Source organism: Danio rerio, chromosome 1 (assembly GCF_052040795.2).
Source record: "Danio rerio strain M-AB ecotype USA chromosome 1, GRCz13ab, whole genome shotgun sequence".
Classification (NCBI taxonomy): domain Eukaryota; kingdom Metazoa; phylum Chordata; class Actinopteri; order Cypriniformes; family Danionidae; genus Danio; species Danio rerio.
In genome coordinates, this window is record NC_141021.1 from 19,048,836 (window position 1) to 19,071,828 (window position 22,993).

General features: G+C 34.3%; 2 protein-coding genes across 4 annotated transcripts in view; one reads left to right on the top strand and one right to left on the bottom strand.

Moving 5' to 3' along the window:
* Positions 1 to 2,041: 2,041 nt before the first annotated feature.
* Positions 2,042 to 22,993, top strand: part of casp3a (caspase 3, apoptosis-related cysteine peptidase a) — a 37,655-nt gene continuing 16,703 nt past the window's right edge. For 2 of the 3 annotated variants that reach the window (XM_087235055.1, XM_087235056.1), the window contains exons 1-7: positions 2,042 to 2,149; positions 2,666 to 2,914; positions 3,814 to 3,956; positions 5,874 to 6,002; positions 6,109 to 6,284; positions 6,390 to 6,516; positions 9,016 to 9,286. In XM_087235055.1, coding sequence (XP_087091181.1) covers positions 2,871 to 2,914; positions 3,814 to 3,956; positions 5,874 to 6,002; positions 6,109 to 6,284; positions 6,390 to 6,516; positions 9,016 to 9,245 — 849 coding nt within the window. In that variant the 5' untranslated portion in view covers positions 2,042 to 2,149; positions 2,666 to 2,870 and the 3' untranslated portion in view covers positions 9,246 to 9,286. 3 annotated transcript variants of the gene reach the window in all.
* Positions 13,308 to 22,993, bottom strand: part of acsl1a (acyl-CoA synthetase long chain family member 1a) — a gene marked incomplete at its 3' end in the record, with an annotated part of 53,839 nt that continues 44,153 nt past the window's right edge. Inside the window, 8 exon segments of the mRNA NM_001031837.1 lie at positions 13,308 to 14,352; positions 16,615 to 16,686; positions 17,580 to 17,681; positions 18,114 to 18,257; positions 20,419 to 20,535; positions 22,467 to 22,555; positions 22,671 to 22,743; positions 22,893 to 22,988. Coding sequence (NP_001027007.1) covers positions 14,212 to 14,352; positions 16,615 to 16,686; positions 17,580 to 17,681; positions 18,114 to 18,257; positions 20,419 to 20,535; positions 22,467 to 22,555; positions 22,671 to 22,743; positions 22,893 to 22,988 — 834 coding nt within the window.

Below are 22,993 nucleotides of genomic sequence, written 5' to 3' on the forward strand. Positions count from 1 at the left end.
CAGACATTTACCATAAAATAATGGCCATTAAAGTACAGACATTTGCTGCAAAACAACGCCAGTTAAATTACAGACATTTACTGTAAAATAATGGCCGCTAAAGTACTGACATTTACTGTGAAATAATGGCCAATAAATTACAGACATTTACCGAAAAATAAAGGACGCTAAATTACAGACATTTACAGTAAAATAATGGTTGTTAAGTAACAGACGTTTAATGTAAAATAGCGGGTGTTAAATTGCAGGCATTTACTGTAAAATAACGGATGTTAAATTACAGACATTTACCGTAAAATAATGGACATTAAATTACAGACATTTCACATAAAATAACGGACGTTATATTACAGAGATTTACCGTAAAATAATGGACAATAAATTACAGACATTTCACATAAAATAACGGATGTTAAATTACAGACATTTACCGTAAAACAATGGCCGTTAAGTAACAAAACAGCGGCTGTTAAATTGCAGACTTTAACTAAAATTTTAGTTTCTGGTAAATTTCTGTAATTTACTATCTGTTATTTTACGGCAAATGTCTGTATAATTTAATGACCGTTATTTTACAGTAAATGTCTGCAATGTAACAGCCATTATTTTACAGTAAATATGTGTAGTTTAACATCTGTTATTTTATGGTAAATGTCTGTAATTCAAACGTCCATTATTTTATGGTAAATGTCGGTAAAGTATTTTCTTTACAGTTTAGGACTATAGTTTTGGACTATTTTGTCTATTAGATTTTCACTGACAGCTCAAGTTTAGCCTTGTGTTAGCCAAGCTGTCTACGTTTAGATGTCTGTTAGTCGTCTTTTAAACACAAAATTGTTTGCTGGGAAGGCAACTGACACAAAATAAAACAGGAACAATAGTCTGAATGATCTAATGAGACCCTTAGTCAGAGTTTATTTTAGTGTGTGGCTGACTGTAACAGCATCATTATGAAGAGGAAATGATTAGATTGCAGTTGTTTTTGAATACTTGACATCTGAGAATAAATGATTCTTTCACAGTTTTTGAGCACTTAATTGTGGCATAGATTTAACATGGTGCTGGAAACATTCTTTAGAATATTAGATTCATATTGTTTGCTGCACATCCATAAATCAACAAAAAATATTCTACTGTTCAAACAAAAAGATGCTAATAGATTTAGATCTGGGCCCCAATGTATAAAACTTCTCAATAATGCTCTTAAAATTGGTGATTAGTGAACAAATCTTGGTAAAAACTTTTCTAGGAGCAACTTTGAGTAAACCCATGAGCCCATATTCACAATTTTTTGTTTTAGTTTACCACTAAGAATTCTACTAGCAGTAACAGTTTTTAGCTATCTAAATATATGAATATATATATATATATATATATATATATATATATATATATATATATATACGGCTTTTTTACGGCTTAGTCCTTTTATTGGTCCGGAGTTGCCACAACGGAATGAACTGCCAACTTTTAAGTAGGCAGGTTAGATTAATTAGGCAAGTTATTGTATATCGATGGTTTGATCTGTAGACTATCAAAAAAAAAAAGCTTAAAGGGCCTAATATTTTCGACCCTAAAATTGTTTTGGAAAAATACAAAAATGCTTTTATTAAAGCCAAAATCAAACAAATCAGACTTTCTCCAGATGAAACAATATTATATATTATAAATGTGTGTGTGTGTGTGTGTATATATATATATATATATATATATATATATATATATATATATATATATATATATATATATATATATATATATATATATATATATATATATATATATATCCATTCCTGTTTTGCGGTGAACATATATTTTAAATTTTATTTTATATATTTACTTTTTTGGTGTGAACATGGCTTGACAAGTTTCTTCCATGAAGCATTCTTTCCTGTGTTTAAACGTGGAGCAAGCAGACGTTTTACAGAGCTGGCTGTGTCTGAAACTTCTATTTATGGGGCAGAACGTGTGTGTGAAAATGAGTCACTAGATGGCGATATTGTATCATTATGTTTTTGAGGTAACGTTAGTGTTGTTACTTGCCATATCGCCCGCATACACTTCCTGGACGCTGCTGAGGAACCGCTTTGTCATCGGAATCTTGCACATAATAAGGTGCTAACTAACAAGCGGATATTTTCGGTTCTCGGTAAGCGTCTTCTACATTCTTTCTTCTCGTGACTTTTCAGTTTGAGATGGTTTTGTTGGTGTCCCCTTGTTATCCGCGTAACTTAAACTCTCAAAAGCAGACAAAGAAACGCCATGCTCACTGGTCGATAGTTTATTCTTCCGTATCAAATATAGACTCTACATTCACGTGTGCACTAGAATAGTTAAATTCTTTGACGGTTATTAACGTTATTTGCTGAAATGTAGTATTCATAAAGTTTAATCGTACATTAGCAAGACGAGTGGAACTTGACCTTCATTACTATGTCTTAAAACCTCCACACGTAAATAAGCTCCTTGTGGATCTTTCTGTTTGAAGTGTGCTGACTAAGAAGACAGCTCAGTAGGTTTTGACACACAGTCATTATGTTAATAATAATCTACAGCTGTAAGAAATCTTTCGGTTTGCCAGGAGCCATATTTGCACACACATCATTTTATTTGAATAAATGTCCACACCCAAATCTTATTTCAGGTTGATGTTTTTTTTGCACAGCTGTTGAAGGGTGACGACTGCAGCTTCTCATTGGCTGGTGGTGCCAGTCAACAAACAAAGAATACACATCGGACATGCGGATACGGAGACTACTCTTTTTAAGAGCTGTTATAACACCTTAAACACCCACAGTTACACATATAACAGCTTTCAGGAGGAGAAGAAACCTGTTTACTGTTTAAAAGGGCTCGTTAAGCGGTTGGAGATGAACGGAGACTGTGTGGACGCAAAGCGTGTGGATACAACAGAGTAAGATGAGCTTGACGATTGTTGCTATGCAGGTTTCACATGTGATTGACAGTTCAAAAACAGTATTTAATTCCCAACACTCCTTTTTGTCACCTTGGTAGTGAAATAGAGACTGATTTCTTGTTGTTTATTCTAACAATAGCATTTATTATTGTTTATTGTTTATTATGTTTTATCCACATAACGTTACAATAATTATTGTTAAAGGAATAAATACCATACCATTTGTGCATCATTGTTATGCAAGTCGATATTTGGCAGTTTCTTGCATCTTTCTTATGGTCATTTAGTTTTTTTTTTATTTTATATTGTGCAACTTTTTTGCACAATATGAAGATGAAACCTGACAAATAACTATTTACCTCTGAATATCAGAAAGCGTTTTTAATTTCCAGACTTCCAGAATTTACTCATTATTTACTCGTCCTCAAGTAGTTTCAAACCTTTATTAGTTTCTGTTGAACACAAAAGACGATATTTTGAAGAAACCTGTAACCATCGACTTTCATAATTGGAAAACAAATACTATGGAAGTCAATGGTTACAGGTTTCCAACATTTTTTTAAATATCTTCATTTGTGTTTAACAAAAGTAAGAAAATCATACATGTTTGAAACAAGCAAATGATGACAGAATTGTCTTTTTTTTAGGTAAACCATCCCTTTAATGATTTTATTCCAAATTGAAAGTAGTGATTAAAATTAATGTGGTTTGGAATTGGTACAATTTGCTGGTGGAAATAAATAAATGTTCAGAATATTGACATATAATTATCCAAACACTGTAAATATAAGTAGAAAACTCTCCCACAGAAATCATGTGCAATCTAATTTGATACTAATTACTTATTATTGCATTAAATGCAGTTGAATGTGATTTACTGTACTGTGTTTGTCCAGTGCTAGTAAGGATGGGGCATCTGCATCACAGCCCATGCAGGTTGATGCCAAGCCTCAATCCCATGCCTTCAGATACAGCTTGAACTACCCCAACATCGGCCACTGCATCATCATCAACAACAAGAACTTTGATCGCAGGACAGGTAACACTTGTTTTGCGTTTTCACCGGTGTGAGTTGTCTTGTTTTTGTCATATCTGTCAATTTAAATGCTCATCAAACTGGCTGATGATGATTGTTGAAAGGCTTTCATACTTGAAAGGTAATTATTTACTTGCCTCATGTATTTATCAATAGGATCTTTATTAAGGGTTTCAAAAGTATGGCTGATGAAGATTTCTTTGTTTTTTTAAGACAGATGGACAAAAAAAATTAATGGTCAAAATTAAAAATTAAACACTCATATCTGATCTGTCTGTGTGATATATTCAACTTAGAAAAGTCAATTTATATTACAATAGTGCAGGTTTACTTTAATGTTAGAAATTATGTGAAAATAAAATGTTAAATGATGAGTGAAATAAAGCTATATTGTCATTTGTCAGAAATAAAATAATTAGTGATTATACATATGTTTGATTTGTAAGTTTTCTTATATTATTAAAAAAAACCTCTTGCTGATAGACAGCGTGATACTAGTGGTTTGAAGGATAAGTTAATGAATTATGATAATTGCTCGACATTTTGGGCCTGCATTGTGATTTTTGAATGGCAACTTTTAATATCTAATCAATTGGTTTTTGTTCGAAATAAGCATATGGACCAGTATATAGATTTTTTTTTTTAACTGTTTTACGCTGAATGATATTTTAGTAGGATTACATTTCAGAACTTCCTCTGGCAATAGTCAGTAAATTAAAGAATAATAATAATGAACATCATTCATCTTTACAACAATTTACAGAACACGTCCATTGAAATTTCAAGTGTAGCAATAGTTTATATATGATTTAAAACATGGCGAAATTTAGCATGGTTGCGTATTCTTTTATATATTCTTTTTACAAGTTTTTATCTGTTACTCTGAATAAGAATGAAGCGTAAGTTGTATATTAACCATAATTTATCATCACAGAATTTAAGGGAAACATTAAAGTAGATAATTTGCTTTATTATTTGCTTAAAATTACTTTTTTCAGTTCAGTTGACAAACTGTGTCTTTGACCCAAATCAGAAAATTAGCCACAGACCACAAACCAGGGTTTCCGCAAGGTCTTAAATTCCAACAAATTGTTAGGCCTTAAAGATTCCTACATTTACTAAAATATTGTTTTGAAGATCTTAAATACTTTTAAACAAGTCTTAAATTGTATCTCTCCATGTCTCCAATCACCAATAATCCATCTAAAAAAATTTAACCAAACTCTATTTGTCAGTATGTTACAGAAGAATACAGAAGAATATTTCTGTTTAGTTAGTAGTTTTTGACACATTACTTAAAATAATTACTTAAATTAAAAATCATTACTACTTAACTAATAATCATTACATTACTATCTATCTATCTATCTATCTATCTATCTATCTATCTATCTATCTATCTATCTATCTATCTATCTATCTATCTATCTATCTATCTATCTATCTATCTATCTATCTATCTATCTATCTATCTATGCAAGTAAACCTCTTTTCTGGATTACCAATTGGCTCATTAAATAAATCCTTAATGTTTAGCCCTGTATAAGTCTAAAATTTCATTCATAAAGGTCTTAAAAAGGTCAAAAATTTGACATTGCAGAAACCCTGACAAACTACATCTGACTTCACAGAAACCTTTTAGCATGTTTACGTTTTCAAATAAGCATAATTTACTTTATTGTAAAATAATTGATTTCCCTTCTATGGACTTCCTATATTGTCACAAATGTAATCAAATACACAGTGTAAAGATATTGACATCAGCCTAATGCTGAGAAATTCCTGAAAAAAATCCCTGATGTCAGTAGTCAAATTGCATTGCTAAAAATGGTATATTAAGGATATTTTTTAATTTGTCATAAACCTTTTATTTAAAAGTTTTGGATCGTACATTTTTTTAACCTGTTGTTTACCTTACAGGCATGAACCCACGCAATGGCACTGACGTAGATGCAGGAAATGTAATGAACGTGTTTCGAAAGCTTGGATACATTGTGAAAGTCTACAATGACCAGACAGTTGCGCAGATTATGCAGGTTTTAACAACAGGTAGTCATTATACGCTGAGCACAAACAATTAAAAGAGAACATATGTTATATCAATTGATAATTATATGCTGCTTATTGTACTATTATGTTTGTTGTTGTATCTCAGTTGCCCATGACGATCACAGCCGCTGTGCTTCATTAGTGTGTGTGTTGCTCAGTCACGGCGATGAGGGGGTGTTTTTCGGCACTGATACATCTGTGGATCTCAAGTCTTTAACTAGTCTGTTCAGAGGAGACCGCTGCCCATCACTAGTGGGAAAGCCTAAACTGTTCTTTATTCAGGTACTTGCTCAATCTCTGATATGTGTTGTCTAAGTTCATGTTTATTTGGATTTGGCTCAGTTTTATTTTCCATTAACAAGATTTTGCTGACTAATGTTAATCTAGGCTTGTCGAGGAACAGAACTGGATCCTGGTGTGGAAACTGACCACCCTGATCACCCTGACATCCCAGATGGTCGTGTAAGGATCCCAGTGGAGGCAGATTTCCTCTATGCATACTCTACTGTACCAGGTACAGATGCACAAATATATATATATATATATATATATATATATATATATATATATATATATATATATATATATCCATCCATCCATCCATCCACCCAGACACCCAGCCTCCCTTCTTTTATTATATTAATTAAAATTAATAATCAGTAATTTTTAGCATTTTTTATGAATCAAAAATAAGGCATTTATAATTGTTTTTTTTAATTATAATATTATCACAATATTACTGTTGTTACATTATTTTTGATCCAAAAATGCACCCTTGGTGTAAATTAGGACTCAATGAAACAGGATGATATTCTAAAAAATTACAAATTGTATTCATGCCAAAAATCCTTGACATTACATCTCTTTATATACATGCCTGCAGGTGCATACACACATAAAGACATAAATAAAGACATAATTCACCAGAAATAAGTTGTTGCTACTGATAGTATTAAAAAAATTAGATTGCATTTGAGTGTCATTGGAGTTTTAAAATAATTAATCGCATAATATGTTGAATAATTAATCTCTAAACAGGTATAATTTGTTGTCATTGAACAGAAATTTTTCAACATCGCTACTTACAAACTGTATGTGAATTTTAAAAAACATATTTTAAATAATAATTGCATTGTAAAAGTTAGTAGTGTAGCTTTAAATATGCTTAAACATTTTTATGTCCCTATAAATTTATTAACATAATTTAACAACCTTTTGTTCTATGTATCCGTGGGGTCTTAAAAAGTCTAAAAATGTCTTAAATTTCATAAACATTTTCCCTGAAATATGGTGTTGTAGGTCTTAAATAATTTTAAACAGGTCTTAATTGTCACTTGTCCATGTAAAGCTACTCAATCGGTACAACCAACAATCCATCTAAAAAAACATTTAACAAAAAGTAAAATTTATTAACCAATATGATTTAATTATCCTTCTTACATCCTTACAATACCATTTGTTTAAAAGTTCTCCATGTATTTATGAAGTTGTACATTTAATTTATTATAGTTTTTAAAACTTGATTAAAAAAAAAATTGCTAAAAAAATATATAAAAATGTATATAACTGGAGTTTGCTTGTTCATTCATTTATTAATTTTCTTGTCGGCTTAATCCCTTTATTAATCCGGGGTGGCCACAGCGGAATAAACCGCCAACTTATCAAGCAAGTTTCTACGCAGCGGATGCCCTTCCTCCGCAACCCATCCCTGGGAAACATTCACACACACATTCACACACACTCATACACTACGAAAAATTTAGCCTACCCAATTCACCTGTACCACATGTCTTTGGACTGTGGGGGAAACCGGAGCACCCGGAGGAAACCCACGCAAAGGCAGGGAGAACATGCAAACTCCACACAGAAATGCCAACTGAGCCGAGGTTTGAATCAGCGACCCAGCGACCTTCTTGCTGTGAGGCGACAGCACTACCTACTGCGCCACTGCCTCGCCCGAGTTTGCTTGTTTTGACTCATTATTTAAGATATGAGGCAAAGAAATAACTGAATTTTTATTTTAATAGAGGAAGTGAAAAAAAAATCCTTAGCATTTTTCATTGTAAAAGTCTACAATTTCATTCATAATGGTCTTTTAAAAAGTATTAAATTTGACTTGATAAAACCTGCAGAAACCCTGTGTACATTTTAGTTTTTGACCCACAAATGGGAGGGATATTTTCATCAACGTAAAAGTTTGAAAAGTTTATTTGTAGCTTTGTTAACTCTGTTCCCATCTTTAATACGTTTGTCAAAAATCACATATTATAAGCATTGAGCAAAAGCTTTTTAATGTATTGTCTTTACTAGAGGGAAGTTTCTAGACTTGGAGCCTCTTCTCTGCCTTTCAGACACATAAAACATTAGCATTAACAAACATATTGTTTCTTGAGCAAAGAAAACACTGTACTTGTTCAAACAGCTAGGGTATTTATCCATCCACTGCAAACAAGCCGAAACTACAAGTTGACACAAGCTTTTTAAAATACTTTTCATTGCTTAAATATTTGTAAAACCCACAAACATAAAGACTGTTCAATAGTGTTGATTTATATAAAAAAGAATGCTAAAATATGGAAACACAAAGCTACCACCAAGCAATGAGATATAGTTGAAGTCACAATTATTAACCCTCTTGTGATTTTTATTTATTGATTTAATTATTATTTTTTTATATATATATTTCCCAAATGATGATTAATAGAGTAAGGTATTTTTCACAGCATTTCCAATAATATTTATTATTTTTAGAAGTGTCTTAAAAAATATCTAGTAAAATATTTACTGTCATCATGGCAAAATAAAAGAAATCAGTTATTAGAAATGAGTTATTAAGACTTAATATGTTTAGAATTGTGTTGAAAAAATGTTCTCTCTGTTAAACACAAATTGGGGAAAATATATACAGAGGGGCTGATAATTCTGACTTAAACTGTAATTGTTTTACTAAAAAAAGTTGCTGATCATAGAATAGTTATGCCTTTTTCCTAATGAATTTCTTTCCTCTGTCAAGGTTATTACTCCTGGAGAAACACAATGACCGGCTCATGGTTCATTCAGTCACTTTGTGAAATGATGACAAAGTATGGCAGTGAACTGGAGCTCTTGCAGATCATGACCAGGGTCAACCATAAAGTAGCACTGGATTTTGAGTCCACCTCCAACATGCCGGGCTTTGATGCCAAGAAACAGATCCCCTGCATCGTCTCAATGCTCACCAAAGAGATGTACTTCACTCCTTAAAACCACCAGGGAATCTTTGAGAACGTCAGCAGCTGTTTTTGGTAGGTTTCACAAGTAGGATGTGCACTTTTAAGGGTTGGCTTTAGGAGTATAAGACCATTTCTTTACAGCAAAACTCTTCAGAACCACTGAAATATTAGCAGAACATTCTCAGTCTCAGGTTTATTGTGTTTTTCTAACAGTTATAAATGGTCTGTGCTTGCAAATAGGTGCTCAAACAGTTTTGTGTTCTTGTGACTTTATATGGTTTCACTTGCCTCTGTTCTTTCTATTCATGATGTAATAATAATAATAGTAATGAACAATCTTCAGAGGTAAGTGATGTTGGGATTTCTAGAGTTATAGTAATCGGGGACTTTCATAAGCATTAATATGCTATTGCACTGTTAAAAAGGGAATCATAAATGGGCATTGAATTAGTTAAATCAGTGATATTGGAGATGTATCTTAATCAAAGGGAGACCGCTGTGCCTATTTTAATGTGAAAAGCAAAGAGCAACAGTCAGAAATAACTATTGCCTAGTGCCTCTCTCTGAGCCATGTGAAGGGATTTTGATAAACCTTTTGAATAAATCTTTTTTACAGTTTTCCACGAGACACGATAAATGCATTATTTACAGAAATATTTGGGGTTAAAGGAAAGTTCAACTCCCACCTCCTCAAAATACAGCTGTAACCATGTACTCACCCTTCACTTATTTCAAACCTGTTTGACTTACTTTCTTTTATTGAACAAGAAGATATTTTGAAAAATGTTAAAAACAATTGGCTTCCTAGTGTTTGTTTTTCCTACTATGGATGTCAATGGTTACCCGTTTCCAACATTCTTCAGATTATCTTCTTTAGTTTTAAACAGAAGCAACTCGTAATATCTGGAACCACTAAAAGGTGAGATAATGTGCAATTGTTGGGTGGACAATCTGTTAATATCAACTTCAGCTTTGGACATTCTTTCCAAATCTGTTTGAATTGCGTTCTTACCGTGAACAAAAAAGAAGATATTTTGAAAAATGCTGGTACAGTGGACTTGATAGTATTTGTTATTCCTACTATGGATGTCAGTGGTTACCCATTTCCAACATTCTTCAGAATGTCTTCGTTAGTTTTAAACAGAAGAAAATCTAAATATCCGGAACCACTAAAGGGTGAGATAATGTGTCATTTTTATGTGAACAATTCGTTTATATCAACTTCAGCTGTGGACATTCTTTCCAAACCTGTTTGACACTTTCTTCTCTGGAACAAAAGAAGATATTTTGAAAAATGTTAGAATCTGGTAGCAATTGGCTTCATAGTATTTGTTTTTGTTACTATGGATGTCAATAGTTACCCATTTCCAACATTCTTCAGAATATCTTCTTTTGTTTTAAAGAGAAGAAACTCTTAAATATTTGGAACCAGTAAAGGGTGAACAAACGTGTAATTTCTGTGTGAATGGTCCGTTTATATCATCGTATTTTACTAACAACGTTAAAAAAAATCTACTAACATTTCTAGACTTAAAGTGGAAGTCTATAGGCTGTCAACAAATGTTTGTGGTCATTTGTATTTGATCTGGAGTGCTCTGTAATTTGTCCCCTTAAGATGATGATGAATGTCATTCATCTGTGAGAAATCATGTACACATATTACTGCTGAGGTCACTGATACATTGTGTGTTTTCCTGATGCATGCGTACATAGAAAACAACATACCTTTTGTGTTTATTGTACAATCTTGGTTATAGTACATGTTAGTTTTTTTCTATGTAAAACCACCTTTGTATGTAATAAAACAGCTCTGCAGTACACTGGCTGACTGGACCATGCTAAAATCATTGAGAATGCATGTGAGCTTTGGTGTTACTGAAGGGTTTCATGTTTTTTACTAATCAGATTTTGGATGGAAACTGTGGAAATTCATCTTTGATAATTTAGATTGATCATTTTTAATAGTTTTTGTAAATAGCAGTAGCTTTTATTGGCTTTTTCATGTGGTAGATGAACAAAATATATGATAGATTCTATCATTTAACTAATAATATTCTACAGTAGATTATAACATGCTTTGTTACTGCAGTGCATTAAAGCAGCTTGTCAGATGTTATCTTTTTAATATCATTTGTATTATCTGGATAAGGTTTTATTAGAGTAAAAATATGGTAGCCATGTTTTTTAGCAGATTGATTACCACAGATTTACTATAGTTAACCTCTTACTGCATGCTTTTTATGTTAAAGTATTTTGCTAAATATATTATATATTTATTGTTAACCAGTGTTTCTGTTTTTTTTTTTTTTGCATTTACTCATTTAGCAGATGCTTTTAGTTGTTTTTATTTTATTTTATTTAATGTCAATAATTTTGTCATATTTTTTTAAATTTATTTCTTGTTTAAAAAGTTATAGTAACATAAAAAGGATTACCATTTAATAATAAGCTGAATTGTTTCAAATGGAGTTTCAGGTTTTCAGTTATGTGTGTGCTTGATAATGAATGAATGACAGCAAGTCATGCTAGTGTCTTCACTTTCAAGAACATTATATGTGTTCAAAATGAAAATGTTCAGGCCTATCAAGAAACTTGCAAGTAAAAAGAAAAAAAAACTCAGAAGCATCTGAAATTAAAGAAACAATATTCAATCATTCATTTAAAATGTAATCCTTCCCAATATATGAAAAGAATGTACTTTTGGTAACATGTAATAGAAAGATTCTTAATGGCAGTTCTATACATTCACACTGAGGTTATACTTTGACTGTTAATGTTCCTCTTCTCAATCATTCCAATTTCCAAGAAAATATAAGTACACTGACAAACATATTTAGAACAGTTTAATATCTAAAGCATTAATACAATTTCAGTGTTTCCAAAACAAAACAGGAAATGTCATCTGCATCTTGATAAGCAAAATAAAAGCATAAACAAACAAAAACCAAACACTGGTAAAAGACAACGCCATCAATTTATTTCTGTCTTCAGCACCGGCATGCTACAAGTAACCATTTGCACAGTTTGAATGAGCCAGAATACGTTAAAGATGTACAAACATAAATAGATAATATATACACAAGCTTTAAATCTCCAGGAGAGGCACATTTGAGTTGTTTTTAGAATTGGTTGTGCTGTGAGTGGAATCTGACGATCAACCACTGATCTATAATATAAATAACCATTAAATAAAGACCAATCCAATTTGTGCTGTCATTCTACAGTCAATGGAACATTCTGAGGATATTATATGTAGACATCCAATATGCCAAACACATGGTTAACCATAACAGAAGCAGTGTTACAATCAGTAACTTTTACAATGAAATATACATTTACAGAAGTTGTGGAAACCACAATGGATATATTTAAATTAGTTTGGACGAAAATAGCCGTAAGTGATTTAAAAATGAGCAGTTTTTGGCATGTCAGGGGCCTCATAAAACGATGAAGAGAATCCATGCTAAATTAGATCTAAGATCATTTCTCAAAAGTGTGCAAGTGCAAATCTGAGAAAAGTAATGTGCGCATAAAAACATTCTTTATGTTTACACCAGGGGTCACCAATCTCGGTCCTGGAGGGCCGGTGTCCCTGTAAGGTTTAGCTCCAGCTTGCCTTAACACACCTGCCTGGGTGTTTCAAGTATATCTAGTAAGACCTTGATTAGCTTGTTCAGGTGTGTTTGATTAGGGTTGGAGCTAAAATCTGCAGAACACCGGCCCTCCAGGACCAAGTTCGGTGACCCTTGGTTTACACTTTACTAATGTGCCTTTAGTGTGCCATTAATCTACTGACATATATTTTGTACAAATACAGTGCTCAGCATATTAAAGTTCACCCCTCACAAATTAATCTTTTAAACTCATTATTAATAGGAAGCTATACAATTTATATTTGTGCATATACAGTTAGATTAAAAAATTTTAGCCCGCCTTTGAATTTTTTTTAATTTATTTTTTTAAATATTTCCCAAATGATGTTTAACATCAAAAACATTTTCACAGTATGTCCGATAATATTATTTCTTCTGGAGAAAGTCTTATTTGTTTGATTTTGGCAAGAATAAAAGCCATTTTAATTTTTTTAAACACAAAGCAGTGGCAACAATTCTGCGACAGCTCTTAAAAATGACCTGTTTTTGTTGGGTGGCTGTGACTCTGAAAACAAAATGTTCCCATATTACCGATATTTTTCTTTGATGTTAATCCGTCTATTAATGCTTCTGAAGCAGCAGACGCCATCACCTCACTTGTCAGCGCTTTCCTGTTTGTTTTCTGATTTCTAATTGGGCAGATTGAAAGTGTGCTCACTCAATTGGCAGGTAAGAATGTCACACCCAGATGACAGTCACACATTTGCTCTGGGTGGGGAAGATTAAAGAATACAGTACATGTATATTTCATATTGCAGCCCTTTTGTGATTAGCTAATCGCAAAAGAACACCAGGAAATGTTTAACATGTCAAGATCTGAGCAGGCGAATTCCCAAACCTGTGCGATTAATCGAAATCGAATCGCTATTTTTTTTTTTATATATATTTATAAATATGAACAAGCTCTGGATTTAAGCACACACACACACACGTGCACACACACTAAGGTCAAATCTGAGCATAGACTTTATAACTGAGGCCCCAGCTGTTTCAGTGTGTCGTGTGAATTAATATGATCTCGTCTGGCTTATTAGACTCAAGGCATTGACCGGCCTAAGGCATTGGGTTGGTTCAGCTTCCGGTTTTCTTCAGTTGTCGTCCCAGATGATGATCAGGGCTGGTGAAATGTTTGGCATGTGCTTTGCTGATGGGGCTGAGGGATGACTACAGCTCCTCCAAGTGGTAGAAAAAAAAAAAAAAAAAAAAAGAGTCCACTAGTGGTCCTTCACTCCCAACAGCATGACAGAACTGGAGCAGCTCCTTTGTCAAAGTGTGTATTCTGGGGTGTTGTAGTTCAGTCAGTGTAGATGGAGGAGGGGGGTCTTTCGGTCTCTGTCCAGCTGCTCACATTTTGATTTTGGCATAGAGCTGGTCGATCTGCTCTCTGAAGCGGCTCTTCAGCTCGGTTCTCTTAGCTTTCAGTGTTGGTGTGAGGAGGCCGTTCTGAACAGAGAACATTTCCAGGTGCAGAGCGATGTCTCTCACCTGCACACACACACACACACACACACACACATTACAGTAAACAGATTAAACACTCACTGGTGCACAACATCAACCTTTTCTGTCTCTTGTCTAGTTTATCAACTCTGATTTTCACAAATATATAATGTATATATTTATTAGTAATTAGAACATATGAGCAAATAGAGCTTATGTACACAAACTTTGAACAAAAACATTCAGATCCAGATTACTTCAAGCACAAGGCAGTATTTAGTGTGATCCCCCTTGGCACCAAACAGTGTTTGCACAGTGGGTAGCACAATCGCCTCACAGCAAGAACATTTCTGGTTTGAGCCCTGGCTTTGACAGTTAACATTTCTGTGTGGAGTTTGCATGTTCCCCTATATGTTTGCGTGGGTCCCGTTTCCCCAAAGTCCAAAGACGTGATATGGGTGAATTGGGTAAGCTAAATAAAAACTGTCTGTAATGTATGTGTGTGAATGAATGTGTATGGTTGTTTCCAAGTGATGGGTTGCAGCTGGAAGGGCATTCGCTGTGTAAAACATATGCTGGTTAGGTTGGCGGTTCATTCCGCTGTGGCGTCCCCAGATTAATAAAGAGACTGAGCCGAAAAGAAAATGAATGAATGAATGAATGAATGAATAATATCAGGCCTTTTCTAGCACCTCTCAGGGTTAATTCTTAAATTTAGGCTGTCAGAGCTTTCTTTCTCTGCCCAAATGATTCTCATACCACCTCAATAATATTGAGTTCTGGACTCTGTGGAGGCCATTTCATCACTGTCTGCCCATCATCAGCTGTTTAAATCTCCAAATATGACTTAATTGTATTAACATTGTGTTTATTAATATTAAATGATTATAAATGTGTAGTTTAGAATATTATTCATTCATTCAAATTTTTTTCACACTTAGTCCCTTTATTAATCTGGGGTGGCCACAGTGGAATGAACCATCAGATTATCCATCATATGTGTTACACAGCGAATGTCCATAACTGGGAAGCATCTATACACACTCGTTCACACACATACACTACGAACAATTTAGCTTACCCAATTCACCTGTACCACATGTCCTTGGACTTGTGGGGGAAACCGGAAGAAACCCATGTGTACACGTGGAGAACATGCAAACTTCACACAGAAATGCCAACTGACCCAGCCGAGGCTTGAAACAGTGACCTTCTTGCTTTGAGGTGATAGTTTTACTTACTGCGCCACCGTGACGCCCTTAGTATGCTATGTATAGTGTAATTATGAAATAAACACTAAAAAAGTGTTGACCAGGGCGACAAGATGGCGCAGTAGGTAGTGCTGTTGTCTCACAGCAAAAAGGTCTCTGGTTCGAGTCTCGGCTGGGTCAGTTGGCGTGTCTGTGTGGAGTTTGCATGTTTGCATGTTCTTCTCGCATTTGCGTATTTTTCCTCCGGTTTCCTCCGGGTGCTTCGGTTTTCCCCACAAGTCCAAGGACATGCGGTATAGGTGAATTGAGAAAGCTAAAAATTGTCTGTTGTGTATGTGTGTGAATTAGTGTGTATGGGTTTCCCAGTGATAGGAAAGAAAATGAATGAATGAAGTGTTGACCAGATTTCTCAATTCATATGATGTTAAACTGAGATATGTGAATATTATTTTAATGGTTAGTTTTAATAATACAATCTTATCATTTATGTTTAGATAGTATTGAACATATGATTAATTACATTTAGTATATAAATGATTAAATAAGCTATATTAAATATTTTGGGTGACGCAGTGGCAGAGTAGGTAGTGCTGTCGCCTCACAGCTAGAAGGTCGCTGGTTCGAGCCTTGGCTGGGTCAGTTGGTGTTTCTGTGTGGAGTTTGCATGTTCTCCCTGCGTTCGCGTGGGTTTCCTCTGGGTGCTCCAGTTTCCCCCACAGTCCAAAGTCATGTGGTACAGGTGATTTGGGTAGGCTAAATTGTCCATAGTGTATGAGTGTGTGTGGATGTTTCCCAGAGATTGGGTTGTGGCTGGAAGGGCATCCACTGCGTAAAAACATGCGGGATAAGTTGGCAGTTCATTCCGCTGTGGCAACCCCGGATTAATAAAGTGACTAAGCCGAAAAGAAAATGAATGAATGAATAAATGAATATTAAATATTCTGGGTTTTTTTTTTTGACAACCTTGAACCTGGTTGAAAACCTATACTCTGGTATGTTTGTATTATGACATTTGGATTAAGTTTTACAATAATAATAAAAAAAAACAAATCAAGATATTAACAGAAACCTAGAAAATGAGTTTTGTTGCACCCACCTGTTCAAAAGACTTCAGTCCAGCTTCTTTCCCAAGCTGAATCATATCCTCTAGGATGGCATTTTTCACCTCCTGTTGAAACAACATCAGGTGTCAGTACTTCAAGGATGGCAAACAGCGCTCAAACATAACATCGCTTTTATTATCTCAGGATCTTAAATCCTTAATCTTTCTTTAATATGGTATTCAGTGTTGAGGAAAATTACTTTTGAAAGTCATTCAATACAATATTGAGTTACTCCCAAAAAGTAACTAGTTGTGTTACTTGGTTACTTATTATAGTAAGTAATGCGTTACGTTACTTTTGCAATACTTATCATCACCTGTCTGACACTTAATTTCTTTCAGAACTTCTGCAATTAACAATGCACTGTGTATACCCTACACGTTCATTTACCTTTGACAAAACACATCAAATATATATTTTAGGATAATGTTATCTGACCTCAGAGCTCTTCATGCCGGTGTATACACAGATTAATGAAAGTTTAAAGCAATGTGTTTGCTTCTTTTCTACTTTTTGTCTTAAGATTAATCACTGTCCATTAAGACAATCCCCTTTTCCTCGATGCGTTCAAAATATTGAGCACATTCTTCCATTGACTGCTTATGACTACAATCATTGTGACTAATTTTAATTCAGCAATTTATTTTTTAAATTAATTAAAGTAATTATTCAACTAAAAACCTAATTTACATTGTATTTTCAAAAAGTAACTATTAAAACTAGTAAAAAGTACCTAGTATTACTATTTTTTAAGTAATGCGTTACTTTACTAGTTACTTAGAAATGTTATTCTATTATATACAGCAATTTGCATCACTTGTAATGCCCCAATGGAGCCATTTCTTCAATTAAATGTTTTAGCTGAAAATGGTAGTAAACCTCTGAACACTATTATCTGTACTCTACTATGCTGAATCCAGATCTTGTAAACGTCTTTTTTCTGTGTTCCTTGTTTTACCTTGCTTTTGCACAAGTCATTGAAGGATCCCTCAATGCCTCTATTCTTTGCCCATCCTGGCAAAAAGTCTGGATCAGGAACCACAACACCCACTAAACATGCCTAAAAAGAGAGAAACAGGATGGGTTTATGCTCACATATATTCTATTCTCACACTTCTTTTCAAGTCAATTCATCTTTATTTCTACAGCGCTTTTACAATGTAGAGGCTCTAGTAAATGAGATGGTGTCAGTCCAGTTTTCAGAGTTGAAGTTCAGTTTTGGTTCAGTTCAGTGTGGTTTAAATTTCACTGCTGAAAGTTCAAACACTGAAGAGCAAATCCATCGATGGGAAGTCCCAAACCAAGCAAGCCAGTGGCGAGGAACAAAACTTCACCAATTGACAAAAGTGAAGGAAAAAGAAAACCTCCAGAGAAACCAGGCTCAGTCGGGCATGACCATTTCTCCTCGGCGTTGGAGAACACTGGACGTTCTTCCTACATAGGGATGTGCAATAATGTAAAAAATAAAACACGACAGTTGAGTGTCTCTCACCTGCAAACTGTCTCCATGCACAAAGACCTGAGCCACAGGGTCACTGCGGATGTAGATGTTCTCAATCTTCTCTGGAGCTATGTATTCACCCTGAGCCAGCTTAAAAATGTGTTTCTTCCTGTCGATAATCTTCAGAGTGCCATTCTGAAACAAACAAATATATAAATGCTTAATGATAAAGTGGAGCGTTTTGTTCCCTTTAAACGCAAACATTAGAAATCTATTATAGAAATCTGATACATGCAAATTACATACGACACATGCATTTACATACTGTAAAAATGGCCACTTTCATATATATATATATATATATATATATATATATTTTTTTTTTTTTTCAACCATTGGAATACCAACAATTTTTAATTATATAAGCTTTAATTTTATATATGTTCAAATATGGCCATTGCTATATTGTTTGAAATAATTTGAAATACAGTATATGCTGCATATATGACATATATTTTATATGTGAAATTCAAATGTAAACTTGTATATATTTAATTTGCATGTATTTCCATGTATCAGATTTCTACATTTCTATATCCCACATTCAGGCAGAATGGTTCTCTTTGCGTAACCATTGAAATGAATGCCAATCTGGACCAGTCAGCATGGATACGTTTTATTTTCTACTGAAATGTGGGTCATGGAGCTCTCTGGAACACGATGCAAATGTGTCAGTCGTAAAAGTTAATGCAAATGTCTAGGGGTGTAACGATACACTCAGCTCACGATACTATGTGTATCACGATATAATGTTCACGATTCGATATGTATCACGATATTTGGAATAAAAATTGAAAATTAAACTGAAATGCAAATTTTACCAAGTAAACTATTTTTTATGTATTTCTTTTGTTTCAACTTGTTTAACTGAACCTTCTTTAAGAAAATAAATTAATCAGGCCTGTCTCTGGAAAATAAAACAATTTAAAAACTTCTTACAAATATTATTGAAATGACAGAGACAAAATTAAGAAACAATTTAAGTAAAGGTGCAAAAAAGTAAGCTTTCTATTCAATTGAATTTAACAGTAAGAGCTTAAGGCTTTGCTTGATCACTTGCGTTTTTTGTGTGTGCAAAAAAAAAAAAAAAATCCACATTTCCAGGTATTTAATTCATATTTAATTAAATTCATTTAGAGATATCTCTAATTACAATTGTGACTAGTCAAAACTCATTTAGAGATATCTGCAAATATTTTTCAATGGAAGTCAATGGAGGAATATGACTAGTCATAATATATTTGCAGATATCTCCAATCTGATTTCGTACTAGTACAATTGTAATTGCAGATATCTCTAATTGTCATTCTGACTAGTCAAATTATAACTATGACTAGTCAAAATATAATTAGAGATATCTCTAAATATATTTATGGATAGCCAGAACAAAGGTTTTAATGCTAAAACGCCCTCTGTAGTAACAGCTCACGGTGAGCTCATGTCATGTGTGATTTTGCGGCGGGAACATTATATGAAGACAGAATGATATTTTAGGGTGAATTGTACCTTATAAATACAGAATGTGACTCTTTCAACACCATTAGGAGGTATCCCTGTCGCTGTGCAAAGTATGTAAATCACTTTGAAGACTTTAAAACTTAGGATGTTTGACCCAGTATGCGTGTCAAAAAGCGGACCAGTCTAAAGCAATGACTGTACAACCGAAATGTTGCCAGACGTCTGATTTTGAGAGGATGGGCCATCCTCTATTTCAGCTCCACTCATCTTGGTCTGCTAACATTACTGCTGCTGCAATCTGAACTCACGTGCGACAGCAGGTGGAACGTAGCTCACGTGCAAACAGCTCAACTAATATGAGAAAACGGACGTCATATCGTAATCAAATCGTCATAACGCCACGATGCATATCGAGACATTTTTGCATCGCAATAAATCGTACAACGATAAATCGTTACACCCCTACAAATGTCATTTAAACAGCAAGATGGATTATGAACAGATGCTTAAGTTTCGGGGATTCATTTTTTTTTTTGATATTGACTTTGTTGAATAACAAAAAAAAAAAAAAAAAAAAAACTGCATTTCCTGTGCAATGGAAAAACTAGTAGCCAGCCAATGTCATGCGTCACCAGTTCAAGACTCTACCAGTAGAATACCAAGCCGAGAACAGTTTATCATGCCACCCATAACAAGCTCACTGGAACTGGAACCACACTTGACTCTTCTCAGCAGGATAGTGGAAAAGCAGCTTTTAAATTAATGCACTGAAAACATTAAAAAACATTTGACAGACTAAATTCAGATAGTAAGTGCTGAAAGTGGATGTGGAATTTACCGGAAGCCATTTGCCAATGTCTCCGGTGTGCAGCCAGCCGGCTTTATCCACAGCCCCTGAGGTTTGCTCCGGGTCTTTCAGGTAACCTTGAAACACATTTGGTCCTTTCACACACACCTGTGAAGAGCACACACACACAGAGTCAGGCAACTCAGAGTGCCATTGCAAATTTACAATGTTAAATAATTAAAATAATAATTGTTTATTAATTAAATAATTGCTAGAGTCATGACAAAGTATTTTTGTGCATCAACTAAAATTCCATCTATTAAAGGCACAGTTCATCAATTTGTTTTTATTTCTAAATAATGTTGTATTACACTTTTATGAATTTATTTCACAAAATAAAATATTCTGAGGAAAAAAAGCAGCCATTGACATCCATAGAAGGAACAAAAAATACTATGGAATCAATGGGTGTTTTCCCCACCATTCTTCAGCGTGTGTTCAACAAAAGAAACAAATGGAGAATAGCTAAATGATGAAAGAATTCGATTTTTTGGGTGAAATGTCAATTTAATTTTCATCATAACGAAGAGAATCATTTGTATGAAATAGTTTTTATGATTACATTATTATTTTGATGCACTTGCAAACTGACAGAAATAAACTAAAATGTGTGCTAGAACTAAAAAACACCACAGCAAACTAGCAGAAATACTGTGTGTCTGCAAAAGAGGAAATGAGTCTCTACACCAGCAGATATCAGTGGAGTATTTATAATTCAAAAAGTCAAAATGAAACAAGAACTGCATTAATACAAACTAAACAACGCAGCACTCTCTGACCATTTCAGAACTAATAATATTGATCACTTAATTTATTCCAGATGCTTCATCTTGTAATAAAATATTTGCTTAATGAAATGCTCAGTTCAGATGGTGTAACGTTAGAATAGCTTTCAGTCTGTAATGTTATTAATAATTTGCTTGCTTTCATTGCTTTTACTTTTACTCTTGTGACCAAGTCTATAAACAAGTTTGGAGTTCACTCTCTCACTGACACCAACTGATGCGGATTCACCATGTTTGATCAGCCAAAAGTCAGAACACAGCAAACACTGAAGTGACCAACACTCAACAACAGCCCAACGATGACTGACTGATGACCATTAGCTTGATGTTGTCTTTGTATTCTGATACTAATTTGTAAATATGAAACTATATGCCAATTCCACGACTTTTATCGACTAAATAGCTGAATGTCCATGACCTATAATTGATAATAAAATTAAAAAGGCAGCTGCTGTGTCCCTGAGAATTACGGGATTCTGCTTTTCATAGAATTTAATTCAAAATCAAGCAAATGAGACAAAGTTTGGCAGATTTTATTTACTGCCGTAGAAGTGCTGCAAACTTTGGCAAATGGTGCAAAATGTGAAGCAATTTTATTTAAATTGCAGCAAAGACACTTTAAATTCCTTCCATGCCATCCGCATTATAATTTTATTTCATATAAAACATTCACATCAAGAAAGTGGTCATCTGGTAATTGCTAGACATGCCATCTCTGTGTGGGTTTCCTCCGGGTGCTCTGGTTTCCCCCACAGTCCAATGACATGCGCTATAGGTAAATTGGGTAAATGAAATTTGCTGTAGTGTGTGAGTGTGATAGTGTATGGGTGTTTCCCAGTACTGGGTTGCAGCTGGAAAAAATTTGATGTGTAAAGCATGTGCCAGAATAGTTGGCGGTTCATTCTGCTGTGTTAGCCCCTGATAAATAAGGGACTAAGCTGAAGGAGAATAAATGAACGTTGGAAAGGTTTAAAATGGTAGCAAAAATAACCGAACCATGAGAAAAAGCTAAACATGTTAAACCTATTAAAAAGAAAGAAAACAGGGCATAGAAAAAATACAGTTGTTGATGAATGGAAAGTACATCAAACTCCCTGATTTTCAATGACTGATTTCCATGAAATTCTGGAAGTCTGCTAACAGTCTAATTTACTCTTAAAAGAGCTTAGAAAAAAAGCACAAAAGTAGTCTTTAGATCCAAACTTTGATTAATGTAACCCTGCAAACTGCTTTACTTTTGCACTGGTGACCTACCTCTCCCTCTCCATTTGCTGCAAAGTAATTCATTTCAGCTACATCCACCAGCTTAACAAAGTTACAGGGCAGCGGCGCTCCCACATGCCCTGAGGACACACATCAAAACAATAGTGTGTGTTACCACACAGGCTGTTAAAACAGGACACAACTGTCCAGCTGTTTATTTTTTAAACATGTTAATGTGTGCAGATCGAGTCTTACCTGCTGTCCAGTCTCCAGGAAGTGACATTGTGCAGCCTGCAGTACACTCTGTCTGCCCGTAACCTTCATAAAACTACAACAAACAATAGAAAAAAGATGTAACTTGAAAGTCTGATCACAATACTGGTAGCAGGAGGTGTGTGTGTGTGTGTGTGTGTGTGTGTGTGTGTGTGTGTGTGTGTGTGTGTGTGTGTGTGTGTGTGTGTGTGTGTGTGTGTGTACCTGGCAGCCCAGTGCTGCTCGCAGAAAAGTGAGGACGGTTGGAGACACTGGAGCAGCTCCTGTGATCATCAGCCTCACGCGCCCACCAAGACTGGCCTGTA